Genomic DNA, 20,274 nt, shown 5'->3' on the forward strand with positions numbered 1-20,274 from the left:
TGAGATGCGTAAATGTCCATCGGTCTGGCTGCGTGACACTTCTTGCCACCTGAGACATTGCAGGCTTGTGGCCAGTGTGGAGCACGTGCCGGGAGGCCGTTGTGTGCAAGGATTTAATGCTCTCCAGCTAAAGGTTCAACGTGTTCATGCATTAGCTCTGTCCGTCCGTAACAGGAGGGGCACTATAACTCTCGTGAAAATGATCCAATACGAACCAATGCGCAGTAAAGTTGGCTTTCTATTAGGCACTTTAGCCTTATTGAAAAGCGGCCACTTCGTTCCAAGGGCTTGTTGAAAACATTGGAGGACCCAAACGAGAGCACCAAAGGACTATTTGCAAATGTGCAAACGTATTTTTCCCGAGCAGCCGTCCGTCGTCGGCTTCCGCGCGCCGCAGGCTGAACACATCCGACGACTCGCGCTCGTTGATCAGGAGTCACGGGTAATGCACGTCGCGTGACGCGTGACGTTCGTGCGCGCGCGGTTTTCCTAACTCGGAGCGGGCCCCCCACTTCTCGTCGGCAGATCGGGGAGCGTGGGGATGCACTGGAATGAAATCTACGACTTCGTCAGAGAGCTCACGGAAAAGTTTGTCAGGTGCGTGAACAAAAAAAAAATCGGGAATAACGATAACCGCAAAAATAATGATAAAATGACTCAACATTGCCTACTCACTCTTAAAAAAAATTGCGGTCTACCGTACACGTGTCGTAAGCATGCTCCGTCGACTTGATCCGTGGGATAGTTGCAAACATTGTCCTCAGCAGACCCTCTGCCCCGAGGACGGTCGTTGTTAAATGATGTGGGCACACCCATCGCTACCCCCGGGGCATCTGATTCCCATGCCGTGTTCTGTCTGGTCCCAGCCCTTTTGTGTCCTCAAGCAAAACTAAATTGCAGCTGCGCAGTGCTCTCTCTCGACCTGTACGCTTCCGGTTACAACACAATTAAAGGAGGCAATGTTGTGTTAACTTGTCCACCACCATATTTGGAGACCTACTGGTGCAATGTTCTTGTATGGATATAATAAAGTTCAGCTCGAGTTCATTGATGTGCTCTACTGCTATGCTCTCCTTCACCAAAACGGAAACTGACCATCATGGTGAGCTATGGGTCATACAACCCCTGCGGCAAGCACGGTGTGGGGAAGCCCCCCAAACTGCAGCAGTGGATTGGATAAAGAGCTCTCCACATTGTACAACGCGGTTCATACTTGTCGGTGTCTCCATTGCGTTTGTGCTGCCTGAAGGCGTACGCTGTGGGCATCGCGATGAACCGGTTGTTGCAAACGAACTCCTCGCGTGGTTTTTATTTCGCCCCCCCCACAGCCCGATGATGCGATTGTCATACATCGTGTTCTCCTCCAAGAGTTACGTCATCATGGAATTGACATCCGACAGGTACATTTCTGTGGTTTTTGGTCCGCCGTGTTTTTTTGTTTTTGCGTCCTTGAGTCACGGACTATGGTTGTGTACTCCAGCGGTGCGCCCGGATATTTATGTGCTTCAGCAACCAACGAACACAAATAAAACAGTTCTCCGATTTTTTTTAGTGGTGGATTATAAAAAAATTTAACTGGATTTCTCTTCACTTGATACAGTAAATTTGGCTGTGACGGTCCCACCTGAAGACGGAGACTTGTGTTGCCTCCGAAACGTCGTGATTTCATGTAGTTATTTTCATTTATTATTATTTTATTTTATTAATATTATTTTTTTACCTACGTGACTTTACCGAAAAAACCTAAGAGTATTAACACACGCACTTATATTTTAAAATTCGAATGAAAGCTCGTGATCTTTCGAAGAGATTGCTACACGGACATGTGGCTTTTAAATAAACCAGCAACGTCAGGTCAGTGTGACTTTTTTTTTACTTTACATTTTTATTCCAAAAGCAACATCGTTGCCCCGCGTACCTCTCACTAAACAATACGTTCAGAGCAGCATTCCGTGCAGAGTCCCCAATACTCGCTCACGCTGCCTCGTCACTCCGTCACTCCGGCACGTGCTTCCCGTCGTCTTTAGTACGCAGCGATCTCCGTTGCTGCTAACGTTCTGCGGACGATCATGCCGCACGCCGCCGTGCGTCTTTGCTCCAGAATGTGCCATTGCATATTCGACGGATTGTTTGCGACTCTGGCCGGCGAAGTTGTGTGCGGCGTTTTAGAGGGTGCTGATAGCCAATCTAGATCCTGATTGGGGATGAAAATTCAGGCCTTCTATAACCTCCAGGGTTAATAAAAATGTCTTTTTTTCCTGCCATAGTAACGTGAAACACTCCAACAACTTCATTGTTTTTTGTACCCTTTTATCTGGCAACAAAACTGACACCTTTTTTACAAGGAGTCATGTTTGCATTGACCACAATACCTGCAGTCGGAATGCAAACAAAAAACACAACTCTGATAATGTATGCACTGTCCTTGAAGTTGATTGGTCCACACCCGAGACAGCTTTCCTTAGAGCCTAGTCTCACATGGTGTTGGACCAGATGACGCCAAAAGGCGCACAACTCAAAGACGTTGCACCATCAGAGTATGAGAGCTCGGGGTAAGCATTTACACCATTGGAACCCCCTTTGCCAATAGCAAAATATGATAATTGGTTTTTTACTCTTTTATCTGGCAACAAAACGGACACCTTTTTTTCCAACAAGTATTAGGGGGGATTAGTGGCAGAGTGGTTGCCACCACTGCGCTATGAGCCCGGTGACCTGAGTTTGATTCCTAGCCAAAGCAGATGTCAGTTGTAAGTTATTGACGAACCGTTCCTGCCCTCCCCCTCAATCCTGCACCAACCCGTACTGACCAGCGTGGTGATGAATGGTGAAAACAAAAATATAATAACATTTTAGCCCATCAGGTTTTCGGCCTTCCCACCAATTATGTTTAAGCCACATTAGTTTTAGGAAGACCAACTCTCTGAACTTCATAATTGTCATTAGCAGAGCTTGGCCTGTTCGACAAAAGCACATTTGTTGCCCAATGTTATACGACAAGAGCCATCTTCAGACAATGTGGAGGTCTCGATTTAAAGCTTTCGTGACTGCAGGGATTCATCTTCTTGGTTCTTTCGGTAAAGTCACGTAGAAGGGAAGTAATAAAACAATAAAAATAAAACACAATAAAATAAAATAATTCTCACGACGTTTCGGCCACAACGCAAGCAGCCTTCCCTTCTACGTGACTTTACCGAAAGAACCAAGAAAATGTGGAGGTCATTCACTGCATGGTAGTAAATGAACAAACGCACGCACGCACGCGCGCTTGTACGGTATGTTTATGTATCACGTTAAACCTTTGTACCTTCTCCCATGGGCCCTCGTGCAGAGAAAAGATTAAAAAGGGTTTGGAGGACTTGAAAAATGTACAACCAACCGGAGACACTTACATGCACGAGGGCATCAACGAGGTAAGGCGAGCGCGCCCCACGTGCTCACGCTTGTGCAACCTGGGATGGCATCGGGGGCACATTTGCAATGTGTTTCCTGTTGACTGCTGGGAAGTTACATCGTTTAGGCAACCTCACAGTCAAAATAAAAATAAATCATCCTTACGTACAGGATGTAGTAGGTACGTATCTACGTTGAACTTCTTTCACACCAACCGTGCTCAAAGGAGATGCGGGGACTGCGTGATGATTAGCTATAGTTTTCATAAACGTGGCTTCTGTATGGAATGCCACGTCCCTCTTTCTCGTTGGGTCCTCGGAAATTTTAGGTTATTTTGCTGCTAAAGATTACCTACGTGACAAGCCACTTCGTTGAGCTGTCATTAGTTGCCAGGTCGCTTCTGAAAAAAAAAGCTAAATAGCTCGGTGGACTTTACCTGGAAATGTACCAAAAATAATGTGTATATATTTTTCGAATTGTTTATTTACCCGTCCAATACTTGGCACTCCTATCGTGTCTTTGAATTGTTTGTTGTTGTAACGTTCTGACCTGCTCCTTCTGGACATTTGTGAAAAGAAGAGCTTGATAGCTCACCGGAATCCTGCAGAATAAATAAATATTCTGATCCTGTGCCCGGCTGGTTGGCGTTCACCTCTGTACAGTGGCACAATTCTTGCAGCCACCCCGGCATCTCTGTTAGGGCATAACCAGATTGCACCCGGGTCACAGTGATACATTGCAAACATTTACGCTGTATATTTAAGACTCAAGATTCATGCAGCAAAAAAATAATATTTCACTTAAAATAACTGCGTTTTCCTTTCATCTCTCAGGCAATCGTACAAATTGAGGGTGAACAACAGAAAGGTATGGGTTTTTTATGAAGATGCTTGTACCACATCTCTGATTAATTGCTCTTTCACGGGTTTTTTTTTTTATAACTTCAAAATAAGCCATGCATTATTGTTACATTTGATGGCCCATGTTTATAACCCACTTCCATTAAAATTGATTTTAACTCGTAGCCGTCGCCGCTGAACAATCCATTTTGATATTTCAATGAAAAACAAATTAACCGTAAAAGCTTCACCCTTGAGCTGCCGAGATTCATCTCTCCCATTCCATGAAGGTTTGAACGGAAACGACTGTGGTGAGCATATTGTTAGATCCATTGCTTCTCGGTGCCATAAACAACATCGTCCAATGGTGCTTTGAAATTGGCACATCACATCGTCGTTCATTGCAGATGCTTAAAATAAAATTTCCGTCAAGTCATTCACAAAGCCAACATCCGCTATTTCTTTATCATATGGATGCAGCGATCAGCTTGCAATCGGAAGGTTGCGATATCAAATCCTGGTTGGGGGGATTGAGTCAGACCATCATCAGCATCATCCCTATGGAGTCGATTAAATAAGTACTGCGTAGTGGGGAAGTCAACGGGGTTGTTTCACGGATAGACCCACTCTCTGTCGCAGAAATGTGGAATTCCCGTTACTGCCTCAGGGTCTGTGAACAGGAAATAAGCACCACGAGAAACCACACTTGCTTTAAGAAATATATATTATTTGACTTAGGACGTCTGCCCTTTGATTGCGTCCGATGAAGCCCGTGCCCTCCGCGCTTGTGTCCTCGCCAGGGAGAAGAGTGTCGAGTGTGATTGTATCCCTCACCGATGGAGACCTCGTTGAAAACCTCTTTCCCTACGCCAAGAAATCGGTAATATGATTCGTCGCCGGGGCATGGGGAACAAAGCCTGCATTGTTACCCTCACCTCGCACGAACCTATTATGTACTGCTTTCAGGATTAAATAATTTTTCGCCCTGATTTCATGTCTTGAGATCAAATAAAACCATCACTTCTGCGCTCCGGTTTCTGCTCGCGTGAGGCCACTTTCCTAGAATTCTCAGCCCCGAGCGTGCTCCCGGTACTCCCTCGCGCATTCCACCGCCGCCACCACCGCTTGCCGCCCTCCTTGAACGAATCTCCAAGAATTCCACGAAAATAGCCAAAGCCATTCACGGACGTGGTAGCGGTGGCTGCTCGCACAGTCTTGGCCTGTGTGACTGGAGGGTGGCGACAAACCGTTGTGTATCACTGTCCCCAAACTACGAGGCAAAGAGGTGCACACGTAGCGGAGTTAGTTGCACGTTCCTCTTACCGATGAATGTTCACGGCATGAGTGGAGGCTAAGGTTTGTCGCGTAAACAAAACGTGCCAATGAGTCACTACTTCAGCCCACCGGCGTGTTGGAGAGTAAATCCACAACATTTGCTATCTGAGCAGCGTGACATTTCGCTGGTAATTACATCCAAAGCTTGCCGGTCGGCTGTGGCAGGTGGTGGCGGGGTTAACGACACATTTACGCTGACGCGGCGACCTCACCAGAAATCCTTTATTAGGAAGGCGATCAAATTTCTTCACCTGAAGACGGCTGCTTGCGTTATAGCCGAAACGTCGTGAGAATTATTTTATTTTATTATGTTTTATTTTTATTATTTTATTACTTCCCTTCTACGTGACTTTACCGAAAGAACCAAGAAGAGGAAGGCGATCGTCGATTGTTCCGTCTCGACGTGCGAATCGTGGAAAAAACAAGGCTGACGTTGGAAACGAAGACAATGTTCCACTTTGGGCTTGAAAACAAGAGACATCTGTTACAGCTTTGTTTGAAGTTTTTCTGTTTGAACAAATGTGAAGCCAGCTGTGTTTAATTAATAGAGATCGCGTCTGGCAAAGCGTTGCAACACCCTACCAGGGTTTATCGCGCAGAAAGGTTCAATAACATTGTTTACTTTTCTCTTGTTTATGTCGTCTGGGGCAATGCCTCTTTTCTTCTGTGCGTGATGGAGGGCTAAGGATTTGAATAACAAAGTTGTGACTCTCAATTCATAATTTTCTTTCAGGCTGACAGGGCAAGGTCAGTTGGAGCCTCTGTTTATGCCGTTGGCGTAAAAGATTTTAAGTATGAACAGGTAAATAATTTCTATTGTTGATATTATTATCTATATCTTGTTGTGTAACACACACACACACATGCATGTTGTCTTTGAGAACTAATTTATTTCATTACACTTGATAATTTACTACTATAACGACCCATTAATGTCTGTGTGTCCCGCGCGTGACGTCACTCCACATGAGGCCAACACCCACAGGTGACGTCCTCCAAATGGACATCCCTCCCCCCTCCAATAATAATAATTAGCAGATGACGTCACTCCACATGGGGGGGGGGGGGGGCGAGGCGCCTCCTCCCCCCTCCTCGGCGTCAACTTACAACCCTCACTGCCAAGGCAGAACCCTCACGTCACGCGATCTCCGCTATTGAGACATATAAGTAAAAAGGACTTCATCATGAACTAGGGTTTATAACCTTTCAATGAAACAAGTCAGTGTCACCGCGGCCTTACAAATTAAACACGAATGGATGCAATGAATATCACGTCGCGGTCTGCTTTTCGTTTGCAAGTTTCAGATTTACTGCAATAGACCCGTCCTGGGAAGGGCAAAAGGCTCGTGTATAAATATTATTAAAGTCACTGGTCTTGTTATTAAAGAGTATTTTTTTTTCTTTCATTTTAATATACTGCATAGCCATTAGTGACGAGTGATATCTGAACCAGGCCTGGGCCCCTACCCTTCACAAATACGCAATTAATGAGTTGGTGAAGTATGGTTAAACCACCTTGACCGACAGGGAGGCCTTCATCCAGCAGTGGATTTAAAAAATTCGTTTTGTTTTCTTCATAATTTATCATTTGGAGGCCCTCCCACCTGCATAGGCAGCAGTGAGATCTACACAACCAGGAGGGAAGAAAAAAAGTCGAAATATATTTTCTTTTAAAAACCCCCAACAAAACTATCACACAATGAAACGCATTTCTACAAAACGCTGTCGCGTACAGAATACCACTCCTCCACGCGCATCGCCCCTGTCATTGATAACGAACACTCTACCCTTTGCCTCCTTGCGCGCTCCGAGCATGCGAGCACCTCGATTCAAGTTTTAACACCTACGCCCCCCCCACCCCCATCTGTCACAGCTCGCCGTGATCGCAGACAGCAAGGAACATGTGTTTCCAGTCAACGGGGGCTTCAGCGCCCTGCGAAACATCATCAACTCCGTGAGTGCCTCTCTGCGCTCTCGCGAGACGTGCGAGCGTGCGCCGTCGACGCTACGAGACCGACATCTGTCAGCGAGCGACCGTGCGGCTCTCTGAAGGGGAGCGGTGGTGGAGCGGTTAGCGGCACCGAGTTCCATTCCCGCTCGTGGCCAAGACCGGCGACGATTATCTGAATCAGTCCTGGGCCTCCCCTAGGTCGACTCAGCCTTGAACGAGTACCCGGTGCGGTGTGTAAAATGTCACCTGATAGGGAGACAAAGGCGGCTGGGCGTGGTGCTGGACCCCCACCCCCCCCCCCCCCCCCCCGGTGGATCTTTGCCATTGTCTCCCTAAGGTTACGGAGAGGCCCGAATTGCAATAGTTCACCGGGAGCCGTAGAGCGACGGTGATTTAGCGGCCTGTGCACGTGGCCGTGTTGCGAGAGGCACGGGCAACTCTCTCCGATGAACGCTCGAAATCCAATCTGTCAGAGTGACACACGAATGGAACACACAGCAGAACGCGCACGCCCCGGAAAGCCATTGACAGTGGGCCGAGATCAAAATGACGGGATAGAGAGGTAGACGGTGTGCATTTGGAAGCCTCGACTTGGCAACGAAAGGCAACATACCAATGCACGTAAACAGGGAAGGTTTTTAATCAGTCTGCGTTGCCACCTTTTTTTGTTACGCGTGGATCAGAAGCACGGGCGCTTACAATTAAACCACGCCTGGACCTAAAATGAGTGACAGCGAGAGGAAGACCTGGATGAGAAAACGTGCTCAGGTTTTAGGGACGTAACGTTGCTCAAGAAAGTGGGCTTGGCTGGGCAGGACGAGTGAATGACAATGGCCGTTGGGTCGAGGCTAACAATGGAGCGCGAGTCGAAGGTTGGGAACGCGCCCGACAGGAATTGGCCTCCGCAGAGGTGGAGCCACGGAATCCGCTCACGTGCAGGCGCTCAACGTATCGTTGCATCGCGATGGCCATGAGAGATGGTGACGGCTGGGTGGGGGGTGGGGGAGGCCTTCATCCAGCAGTGGATGGGTCATGCTTCGATTTGCTGCTGCTGATGATGATGATGATGTTAAAATGGGGATGTTAAATGGATTCACATATTTATACACGAAGACATTTGTGTACGCACCTGAGCCTTGTTTTCACCGGCTCTGCTGTGGCAGTTTTGTTTTAAATTCACAGGCAGTCTCCCGGCTTACGACGGTCCGATGCGCAATTGCTACGTTTACATAGCACATCAGCCAGTGATGTCGCCACCGTTTCTTCTGTCTATGGGGAAATCGGAGTCCGATTTTCGACGACGGGGTTTCCGGGAACGCATTGCGACGTCGTAAAAGTGGCGACCGCCTGTGTATATCTATAACTAAAAGCTACTGTTTTTGCTTGACCAGGTAAGGCCTACTGATCGAAATAGCTCTTTTTGCAAATGATAGCTCAACAAAGTGGCTTATCAAGTGGAAATGTATAGCAGCCAAATACTTGAAACACACGTTTCTGACTATGGTGGGAAAAACCAGAGGACCAGGAGAAAAATCCACGCGACCGCGGGGAGAATATACAAACTCCAAATATACAGCAGCAGCAGGCGTCAGGGTCGGGATGGAACCCACCACCTTCTGTATACCAGGCGAGGTAGTTAACATCTCCTAGCCACCGTGGCGATAGATACATATATATACCCCCGAGAAATGTGGTGTCCTTTTAAATTTACATTGGGTATCTCGGTGCGATTGTTCTATGAAAAGTGAGTGAATTAAAGCAAAGCAAGTAGCTAAATGAATGTGCACTCGGGTAGATAAATGGATCAACATGCCGCGTGTGCCTGTCAGCGTGCGCTGATTAAAGGGGGAAGCCACGAGTGGTGATCAAGCTGGTGTTTTTGCAACAAAGCAGGCTAATGCTGAATAGAGCTCACGCGCATACATTCCGAAGCTTACTTCTCAGAATGATTTTACATTCGTGGAAAATAAAGTGCAGGGCCTAAATTAAGGTGCCCTGGAGAGACATTCGCAGAATTGTGGCTCGATTTATTTAAAGTTACTCAAACGAGACGGGCTTTGAGGGAATGTTTATAGAATTGGGAAATTAATGCAACGTAAAAAAAAACTTACAGCCAGTACATTTGTAAGCTTGTTTTTATGCACACAGGGCCTTTACTTGTTTAAAAGAAAAACAGTCTCCGAGGGTTAGCACAAAAATGATATACATTATATTTGTTCAGCACGCACGGTAGGCTACGTACGTTTCGACATACGTACATGACATACAAACTAGAGTAAAAGCAAAATCAGCTTTGTAAAAGTGCAAGAAATGTTTTTCTATTTATTTTTTTGTTGTTGCAAAATATCCTCGTGCAGATGTATATGATGCTGCTTCGTCGGTTGTTGTTGTTGTGTGGCCGCTCTGCTGTTGGGGTCGTGCCGGAGTTGGCGCGACGTTTGACAACGACATCACTGATCGTTTTGCTTCACCACGATCTGGGGGGCCAACGGGCGGGCGGAGGGGGGGGGCTAACTTCCCTTTTCCAAGCACATCTTCATGGAAGTGCATTTTCCAGTCGAGTTCAGTTCCCGAAGCGGCTGCCACCGGCTCGTGTGGCAGCGAAACGTCGGACGTCACGTCGGAGAGAGGGAGATAGAGAGATTTGAGTGTGCGCCAGAGGTCGCAAACGGGTTTTGATTCCTTACCCGTACCCGGCCGCACCAGGGTCGCAATCGGGTACCCGTACCCGGCCGTACCCGTACCCTACCCGTACCCGGCCGGGTTAGCACAAAAAATGATACGGGTAGGGTACGGGTATCGGGTACCCGATTGCGACCTCTGGGATTAAGCCATGTTGCAGGCGTGGGCGGGTTGATTCTAGGAACTTGAATTGTGAGAAGAGACAAGACGTTGGGAAATGAGTGACAAACAGTTACTCACCAGTGACTCACGGCCTACCCGTTAACCGTACCCGGCCGCACCAGGGTCGCAAACGGGTACCCGTAACCGTACCCAGCCGGGTATGGGTAGCCGGGTATCGGGTAGGGTACGGGTATCGGGTACCCGGTTGCTACCTCTGGTGTGCGCTGTGAAAGGGGAGGGGGGGTTGGCAAGCGGGTGGGGAGGGGGGGGCTCCGTTGACTCCCTACATAAATTATGTAAACAGCTTTTACCCACGCACGGTGAGAAGCGCTCGCCTCCCAAATCGTAAACGGCCGACGGCGCAGAAATTGCAGCGCTCGGATGTCCGCCGTGCCCCCCCTTTCCTCCCTCCCTCCCCGCCGCGAATCCGTGACACGCTCACCCACGCGTGTGATGGTGCTCTGTACCCCCCCCACCCCCCCACCCCCTTTAGATCCTGAAGAAGTCATGCACCGGGATCACATCCGTCGACCCGTCGAGCATCTGCATCGGAGGTACGTGTGCTCGCCCCCCCCGCCCCCCCCCACCCCCCCCCCCGGCCCCCCTCCCCCGGCCGCCGTGTGTGCGTCCACGCCAACGTCGCTCTTTAACGTCACTGGAAATGGAACGGAGCAAACGCCGCCCGATGCAATTTGAAGGGCTTGTCCTACTCACCCCCCCCTCCCCCACTTGCAAAGCCCTCACCACCGCAACAATGCTCTGAACTCGTTTCTGCTGCTGCTGCTGCAACCCGGCTGCTGCTGCAACCCAGCTGCGTTCGTTGTTGTCGGTGTTGATTTTTTTTTAGAAACTTGCAAAGGTGCCTCAGCCTGGCTGTACGAGCCTAGGTCAGGGGATCGGCGTCATCAATGAACCACCGTCCTTGTATTCACCAACACAGCGCATTGTGGCTCTTGAAATATTGAGGGCTTTTTTAAATTCTTGAAATATTGAGGGTTTTTTTGTTTGACCGATTTAAAAAAAAATGGCTCTTCTTGTTATTTTAATTGCTGACCCCTGGCCTAGGCCATTAATGCCGGACCTTAAGAATGCTATTTGTGTCTTAGTCTCGCTCTATGAGCCTCGGAAATAAACACTGAACCTCCTACAAGTCTTGTTGCTCTATCCTTGGGCTGTGCTGCACCGTCGCTTTCTCCGCTCTCCAATGATTTCCTTCTCCAAATCCCCCCTCCCTCCACCTCCCACCCTTCCCACCCATACCGGCGTGTGTTTTTTCCTCGATTGTTGTAAAGTCTCTTGAGATGCAACGGCATTTAGGCGATTTATAAATCGAAACTGTCGTTGCTATTTCACGAGATGTCGTTTTACTTGGACTGTGTGGAACTGAGAAATGTCACCAACGTGTCACGGTTGATTGTTGGCTTTGAGATAAAGTTAAATATAAAATAACGACAATACAATCGTTATTGCATTCGAAGTATATACTACGGACGCATATTCCTAAGCATCAGGTCAATCAACATTTAAGAAAAATCTACGAATTTATAACGGCTCTTTAGTTTTTCATTTAAACATACCAATGGAGTCAGCTACAGACACAAACCTCGAGGTAGGAAAGGAGACAGCACGACCTCCCATTATGTAGAGAATGATAGGAAGATGAGAGAGGCCGTGTATTTATGACCTGTCAGAGTAAGCGTAGGGAGAGGTGAGGTCAGAGAGGTAGGTAGGATAACTAATGTAACTGAATAAAATCAAGTCAAATTACGATAAGCAAGCAGCAACCGCATGAAATACATTTCATGGCTGTGCATCGTCCTTTGTCAATCCTCTGCTGGATGAAGGCCTCGCCCGTGCTGTGTCAGTCATGTGGGTTGTTTGACCATACTTCACCATTCTGGTCAGTGCGGGTTGGTAAAGACGGGCAGGCATAGGGCCGGTTCAGGTATCACTCGCTACTCACGTTGTCCGCGGCCCGGGAACCGAACCGAGGAAATCAGGTCACCCCCGGTTCATATCGCAGTGCGCTAACCACTGTGCCACCACTCCCGCACCGCTGCTGTATTATCACAAATTTGCAAGAAAAACAAAAATACCAGTCAGGTCGTACAGTTCATTGGTCTCTCGCAGCATTGAGTGAGATCCTCTGCGTTGGAGAAGACGCTCTGATCCTCGGCCAGCTTAGCTGGCCACGCCGGCCTGGCGGCTGGGGGTGGCGCGCGACAAAGCAGCGAGTGGGTGCGCGACGGAGGTCAAACCACCGCGGCAAGCGAGTTCCTCACCGACCCCCGCGCCGCCATCCTCGATTCGGACTGGCCCCTCGCCACGCGGCGGCGCGACGACGCAGGGCCTTGCGCGAGGAAGCGACGGCGATAGACGGGAAAGACGGCGGGTCGCGCTGCGCTGTCTGTCCCCCGCCCCCCCAGCCTCCAGCGAGGAAATAAAATAGAACAAATAAATCGGCTAACTTCCCAACGTCGGCGAGCTCGAGTGCGATTAGCAGCGTAAAAGCGTGCCTAACGACGAAAAGGCCAAATATGTTGTCACTAGCAGGCAGCGTGCGACGACAAGCATTTTGGCAGTGTGTGCTCAAATAATGAGTGGGTGATATTAAAGTGAAATGATCATTTTGGAGTCATCGCACCTATAATTATTATTCAGGCTATAATTGGACCCAATTTGTCCTCTGATGTGCTTATTACAGTGGGTGTCAAAATCTCGACGCGTGTGCGTGTACATTTCCCGTGCTGTGGCCCGGGGAAGGGGGGGGGGCCTTCCGAATTGGCTGGGACTGTCTTGTCTAACGGACTCATTCTCCCCGAAAGTCATTAAACCCACACCGTATATCCATATTTAAATTGACACAATAAAGCAATCATGCTCGACTGACGACCGTAAAGCAGGCCCGGTTTGGCACAATGTAAGGTATTAATATTGTGTCCGGGGTGATCAGTTAGTGTTACATATCAAGCCGACGCGAATAAATGTATTAATTTCACAGCTCAGTAATCAGCGCTTCATTTTCCTCCCAAGACTATAGCCAATTCAAATGAGGGTTCAAGGTCGATACAAACATTACGGCGAGGTGCACGGCTCCGGTGAGTCGCGGCCTGCTCCGAGAACACTCGGGGAGGGCACTGGCCCCGGTCTTGCGTTGTGCCCGTGGCCCCGATTTAGCCGAGCCACCGGATATGCTTTGTGATTTATCGCGCGAGCGGTCCCCAGACCGCAAACCCCCGATCGCTCCGCGCGCACAGCTCGCTCGGTCATCTTCTCACGTCCAGTAAATACCTCTCCCTGGCAGCGCGCGTTCCTGCGAGCGATCCGCCGTGCGGCCACACATATTGCGGTGTCTTGTTTGTTTTGCGTTTGACCGATGATTGTAGCAGTAATAGCGGGCAAGTGTATATGTCAATTTGAGTGTTGCTATGAAATGCCAACATTTGTAGCAACAACACAAAATGTATGGTGTGATGTCAAAATAATGTAATAGTGCTGATATCTAAAAAAAAATCATAATTTTTTTACAATATAAAATGCATTTTTTTTTTTTTTACTAATAATTTTGATATACTGTGAAACATAATTAAAGCTCGCCCTCCCACTATGTCGGTGCTGCTCATGAGTACCTATTCATTCGTTTGCTAATAATCGACAACACATTAATCACGAGCTTAACCATTATTATTTTGTATGTAAACATCTGTGAACATATTGACACTGGCACATATTGGAGAGAAACTCTTCACATTTCTCAGTTTTGTTTTGCAGCATTATTTAAGAGTTTCATACCATATCCCAACCCTGCTTGTTAAACACTTGGGTTGTTTTTTCCCCCCCATCCAGAATTCACACTGGCCACATGTAAATAAATACATAAATAATGGATATTGAAATGTGTTATAGGTGAATGCTAGTTTTTTTTTACATTTATTCCAAGAGGCAGAGGTCGCTGTATGGATCGCACCAACACTGCCAGGATGTGTTTGACGGTTTTGACTTCAACACAGCAGCAGTTTCGTCAATTATTTGATCCATGTCCATTTGTGGAAGGTGGACACGCATATCCGATGTTGCGCCAGTTACTGCCCAGTTATGATAGTGGTGGGATAAATCGTGGGTACCATCACATCTTCATGACAGCGTCTGAGAGATGGATAATCGCTCCTTCAAATTACAGGGCCCTTTCAATAATGCGGGCATCGGAACCCTGTACGTGTTTCTGAGCTTTAGACGAGCAAAGATGCATCAGTTCGTCGGATGCAATTATTCTTTGCGCATAATGCCTCACATCGAATTGTTAATGTGAGAATCAATTATTTACGTGAGAATTGATTATTTTAAGTGCGTGCACGTGGTGTGCAATTGAGAACCCGTTACTTTTTTAGGCTAATGTGCCTAAGAGACAAAACGAAATTAAACCAATGTGACTGCAAAAAAAGACGACTGAAAAATAATTGATTCTTCGGTAGAATCTTGACCCATAATTGTGACAAATGGAATCACTGGGATGGTGAATCGTGCCATGTCTGCTTGTGTTTATGCTTGACGCACTTGCCAATAACATCTGGTAACCCAGCAGCATTTGTTTAAGAAAGCCTGGCTCCGCTGATGAGACGCAGGAGGTCGAAATCGGTCCAGAAAATTTGGATGTTTAAGCAAATGCTGCCGGATAATGCTGGTCTGCAAAAGCCAATTGGGTGATGAACTAAAACACGTACTTTTTTTTTATATCGAGGCACCAAATCTCAGGATTTGTATAGAAAAATGCAAATGGCTCGTTTTCCCTGACCCCATGACGAATTCAAACTTCCACCCCTCGGGGCCCGAGTTCAGAATCAAAATGATTTATTTTTCTGAGCAGCCACACACTATTCATGGTTGATCTCTGAAACACATGACCACCTCGTAAGGGTATCCTTAAAGTGAATGTTTTTGGCTCCTTTTTTCCCAGATTGTGATCCGGCCGTGAAATGTCAACACGTGTACCCGTATCAGCCGTGTACAGTGCGGTCACAAGCGTTTATAAGTTCCCGGGTGTAAAGATTCGCCCCCTTGGGGTGCATTGAGTCGTCACAATTTAGGGCCGCGATTCCATTTCAAAATGGATTATCATTTTATTTTACATTGTGGGTGAAATTACTAGCCCCTATTGGCTGGAAGGCATCACATTAGCTAATAGCTGCATGGATCGAAAAACACCGATTCGTACACACATGAGGGCACGCATTTGTAGCTTAAGTGTTGGTAAAAGCCCATGAATCAATGCATTATAGCCCTTATAAGCACAATCTCATGGAATTTAAATCACTCCTGAATGGAGTAATTTGTGCAACGAAGAGGGGGGGGGGGTCCATTTCCCAAAAACATTGCTTTGCATATACTTCCCTTTTAAGGCAGTGTTCTTAACAAATGTGTCCAGTTCTTTCTTGATATGATTTGTGTTATTGGGCACCGCTGCAAATGCAGCAGCAGCATCGCCGAGTAGTTTGTTGACTATAATCGGCAAGATATCCAAGTGTAGGTCGTACGGAGCTTCCTGAAAAAAAGACTTGAGACTTTGTAGCTTTCCTGGATAAATAATGGATATTCTTCTTCTTACTGTAATTATTTGAATCATTCTTATTAAAATAATTGTAAAAAGTGTTAGCTCTTAGAATTTAATAATATTTTACATCATTCTTCGGTGTTAATGATTTCGAAAGATGTAGTGGTGTGTTCCTTCCACAGTACATGCGACACGTATTTAATAAACAGCTTCTAGAATACAACAAAGTGTAGACACATGCACGATGGCGCAAAATCTTTACAGTGAATAATTGCACGTCTGCATTTATACATTCATGGGAGGGGGGGGGGGGGAAATAACAATGCAAAAATAATGCTCTCCCAACCCTTGGGGTGAGATATAAGTTGGTCAGCCTTATCATGGACTACTGGAGGCTACGTGAAACCAGATACAGGTTGACAAGCTGCATTGATTGCAAATAAATCGTACACATAGTGTAAGCTGTGTCAGTCTAAACTGCAAAGCATTTTAACAATCCAATGCATATCATCATCATCATCATCACTAAACATCACGACCTTTATTACTCGTCCCAAATTTAGATGTTCCTGTGTTGATTATGATTAGTCATCATCATCATCATCAATAACCATGATCGATCCGCTGCTGGATGAAATCCCCCTCAAGCCATCACCATCTGCGACAATCTTGCGATGCGATAATCTCACGGAGCATGTACACACACACAAAGCCGATTTTAATTGCTCCATCTCCTCAGTGGATATTACCCTCAGAATCCGTTTATTTTTGTAACATCTCAATGACGTATCATCTCAGCAATTCAGATTGAGTGATAGATCACAGTGATCCCTCGTTTATCGCGGTTAATGGGGACCGGAACCCCTCGCGATAGATGAAAATCCGCGAAGTAGGATTGGCCCCCTAGGAATTTCCGTATATGTGTGTGTGGGTACCAGAATGTTTAAAATATGTATATTTATACTTTATATATATATTTTTCTTAAATCTATTTAATTATAAAACCTTAATATTATACATTCACTCTCTCTCTCCCTCATACGATACGTATTATGGTGTTCTACACTCACCAATGACAGTAGTATCTTGAGACTTGACTCAAGTAATGACGACGATGATAATGACGATGACAATGACGATGACAATGACGACGATGACAGACCTGTGCAGTTCGATGAATGTGATGATGAATGATGATGATGATGGTGTTACTGCACAGGTATAATGAGGCCTTTAAATCAGTTCGAAAAATCCGCGATGCACTGAGGCCGCGAAACTTGAACCGCGAAGTCGCGAGGGATTACTGTATTATAATATATAGGCATGCAGATGATCATACATATACATACACGGTGGCGTGTTATACATATACATACACTGTGGTGTTTCATTTCATTCCCTGACATAACCTGCGTTGAAAAACATGTAACCCTATCTCCATTCCGCTAATAAGTACGCTTTAAATTTCGATTTAAAGCTTTCGTGACTGCAGGGATTCATCTTCTTGGTTCTTTCGGTAAAGTCAAGTAGAAGGGAAATAATAAAATTATAGAAATAAAACATAATAAAATAATTCTGACGACGTTTCGGCTACAACGCTAGCAGCCGTCCTCAGGTGTAGCGGAAACGTCGTGAGAATTATTTTATTATGTTTTATTATTATTTTATTTTTCCCTTCTACGTGACTTTACCGAAAGAACCAAGAAAAAGTACACTTTAGCAACATGTTTTGTTTTTATGTCTAAAATATGTCAATGACATATTAGACATTTCACAACGTTTGTTAAACACGTGCGCGAGGAAACGGCACTGCCCCGCCGTGGACTCCGAAAACGACCTCCCGTGTGAGTCGGTGCCGCTCCCTCGAGCCTCCTCAATCGCTGCGCCCACAACTCCTCAATCGCTGCGCCCACAACTCCTCAATCGCTGCGCCCACAACTCCAGCCGTCTGCTGGACTATTGCAGGAGGTGGCTCGTGTTGGCTTTATTTCGCTCCACGCCTCATCCCCCCCCCTCCCGCCCGCCCCCAGAGTGCATCCTATCTTATCAAATTTGCTAAGTCGAGCAGGGGTTGAGCCTGGTTTAGTCATTGCATGGAAGACTGCCTTGGATCTCGATTGTTGAAGTAATGTTGAATATTGAAGTGTCGCTCCTCTTGCGAACGAGTCACGGGTACTCTCTGGGGTCCCCTGGTCGCCTCACGCGTGCGAGGAATTGGCACAAACAAGCCAGGGGTGGCAGGCTGCTCACGACAAGATTCACGACACTCAATCGACGGGGTGTTTTTCGAAAGAGAAAAATAAAAGACTGAAGACCGCCCGATGCGGTTTCGAGTTGCGCCGCGCCGCGTGCTGTCGTTCGGTATGATGTCCAGGGAGCCCCTGCAGGAGAAGCTAAACAGCACATTAGCACAACCGCCAGAATCTACGCAACTTATACAACGCTCGCAATCATTGCAATTGGCAGCTGCCGTCGTGCAAAGGTTGGCACACTGGACTTGCAATCCGGAGGTCGCCGGTTCAACTCCACGTCCAGCGAGCGGCGGTTGAAACAACGGGACACGCATCTTCTCACATCGCCCGCACCTCCGACCACCGCAGGCGAGGCGGTTGGCAGGTCGCGCGCGGCGGAACGAAGCGCGGCTCACGCCGATCTCTTCCAAACGCCGACCGGTCCACGTTGAAGGGGCCGATCGATTCCCGTAACCACCCCCCCCCCCCCCCCCCCCGAGTTCACGTCAGTGGGAGGCCCTTGCGTCCTGGCCGCCAGCAGTGGCGACTGCAGGCCCGGCGCACGCGTCTTTGATCTTCGACCGCGGCAATGAACGTCGCCCGCCGTGTGTCACGTTCCCGCAGAGGAGTACGACGTCGTGATCCAGGGCAACGGCTTCACGCGCGCGCGGGCCGGGGAGAACACGCAGTGCATCTTCCAGATCAACGACACCACGTCCATCAGTGAGTAATATCCCCTTCCCCCCCACTACTGCACCACAGTGCTTTTTTATATGTATTTACACGCTTGCTGAGTATAGGCCTAAAGGCCCAACAACAAACAACATGGTCGCAAAGTGGCAATACATAAAATAAAACTAAACTGATTTCAGAAGCGAACCTGGCCACAAATGATAGCTCAACGAAGTGGCTTATCACGTGAACATTTCTCGCAGCCAAATACTGTAAACGCGCGATGTTTATTCTCAATGTGGATGGGAAACTCCAGGAAAGCCGGAGAAAAATCCATGCGACCACGGAGAGAGAGACATGCACAAACTCCAAATATACAGCAGGCGTCAGGTTCGGGATCGGACCCACGACCTCCTGTATACCAGGCAAGGGAGTTAACATCTCCTGGCCACCGCGGCTGTAAGAACTTGTAGGGAAAAGAGACAATGGGAGGGAATTTCAAAGTGAAGCAGTGCAAGGGAATAAGCAGACAGAGAAGCATTTGTTGTGGCCTGCGGTGTGGTGGTGGTGGTGGGCGCTTGAACACGGTATGGATAAGATGAAACAGAAGATGAACTAAAAAAATTTAGCAGTCTTTTAAAATACGTGGTCAACCAGGTTAGTGTCTGTGTTGTTGGCCGACTGGTTTTGCATCACGTGATGTTTCTAAGGTTTGTTGAGTTCTCGTCTCCCATCTTCTTGCTGTATTTGCCTCCATGCAGTTTGCCGATCTCTGTGTGCTATGCACGTGGTGTCCCCCTGTGTGTTCCCTCGCTATGTGTTTTACCCCATTTCCACCTGACGATGAGCGCTTGTGTTGCGTTCGAAACGTCGTGATTTATTTTTATTAAATTTTATTTATTAAATTTGTATTTTATTTCTACATACGTGACTTTACCGAAAAAAACAAATGAGTATAATTCCTGCAGTCACGAAAGCTTCAATTCTAGATTGAGATGAAACGGTCAGTGTCTCAGACACCGAGCCCTCAACGTGGGTGGAGGAATCGATGTGTCCGTGTGAAGTTCACGGGAGCAGTGACCCACGGTAGTAGCTATAGAAGAGCGATAAGGAGGCGGTCGGCGCGTCTTGGTGAAGTAGGTGGGCACGGGAGCAGTGCAGGTATCACTGGTCATCGACGTCAGCCATGCATGGACTGCATGTTGAACTTCTTTCGCACAGTACGTAGCCAACCGTGCCAATCAGAGGTGCAGGTAAAACTGCATAGCTCCAGTAGCTTCCTAACAGCGGAAGGATTCGCGTTCCGGACGGCTGCAGGATGCACGTCTGAGAGCGCCGTGCGATGCGGTGGCCGCCTTTGTTCGACGGGTATCAAAAAGCCGCCGCTGCTGCTGCTGCGATGGGCAGAGTGTCACGTGATGGTGGATTATGCTACTTGACGAGATCGGCATGTTTCGATTT

At 47.4% G+C, this 20,274-nt stretch overlaps 1 protein-coding gene across 1 annotated transcript in view; it reads left to right on the forward strand.

Annotated features, from left to right (window-relative positions):
- Positions 1 to 20,274, forward strand: part of LOC133350563 (anthrax toxin receptor 1-like) — a 68,558-nt gene that overhangs the window by 5,551 nt on the left and 42,733 nt on the right. Inside the window, exons 2-10 of the mRNA XM_061565029.1 lie at positions 526 to 597; positions 1,329 to 1,400; positions 3,332 to 3,413; positions 4,227 to 4,260; positions 5,033 to 5,112; positions 6,301 to 6,369; positions 7,441 to 7,521; positions 10,856 to 10,916; positions 18,766 to 18,864. Coding sequence (XP_061421013.1) covers positions 526 to 597; positions 1,329 to 1,400; positions 3,332 to 3,413; positions 4,227 to 4,260; positions 5,033 to 5,112; positions 6,301 to 6,369; positions 7,441 to 7,521; positions 10,856 to 10,916; positions 18,766 to 18,864 — 650 coding nt within the window. The remainder of the gene's footprint in view (positions 1 to 525; positions 598 to 1,328; positions 1,401 to 3,331; positions 3,414 to 4,226; positions 4,261 to 5,032; positions 5,113 to 6,300; positions 6,370 to 7,440; positions 7,522 to 10,855; positions 10,917 to 18,765; positions 18,865 to 20,274) is intronic.

Source organism: Lethenteron reissneri, chromosome 34 (genome assembly GCF_015708825.2).
Source record: "Lethenteron reissneri isolate LAM-NWPU_2019-01 chromosome 34, ASM1570882v1, whole genome shotgun sequence".
Classification (NCBI taxonomy): Eukaryota; Metazoa; Chordata; class Hyperoartia; order Petromyzontiformes; family Petromyzontidae; genus Lethenteron; species Lethenteron reissneri.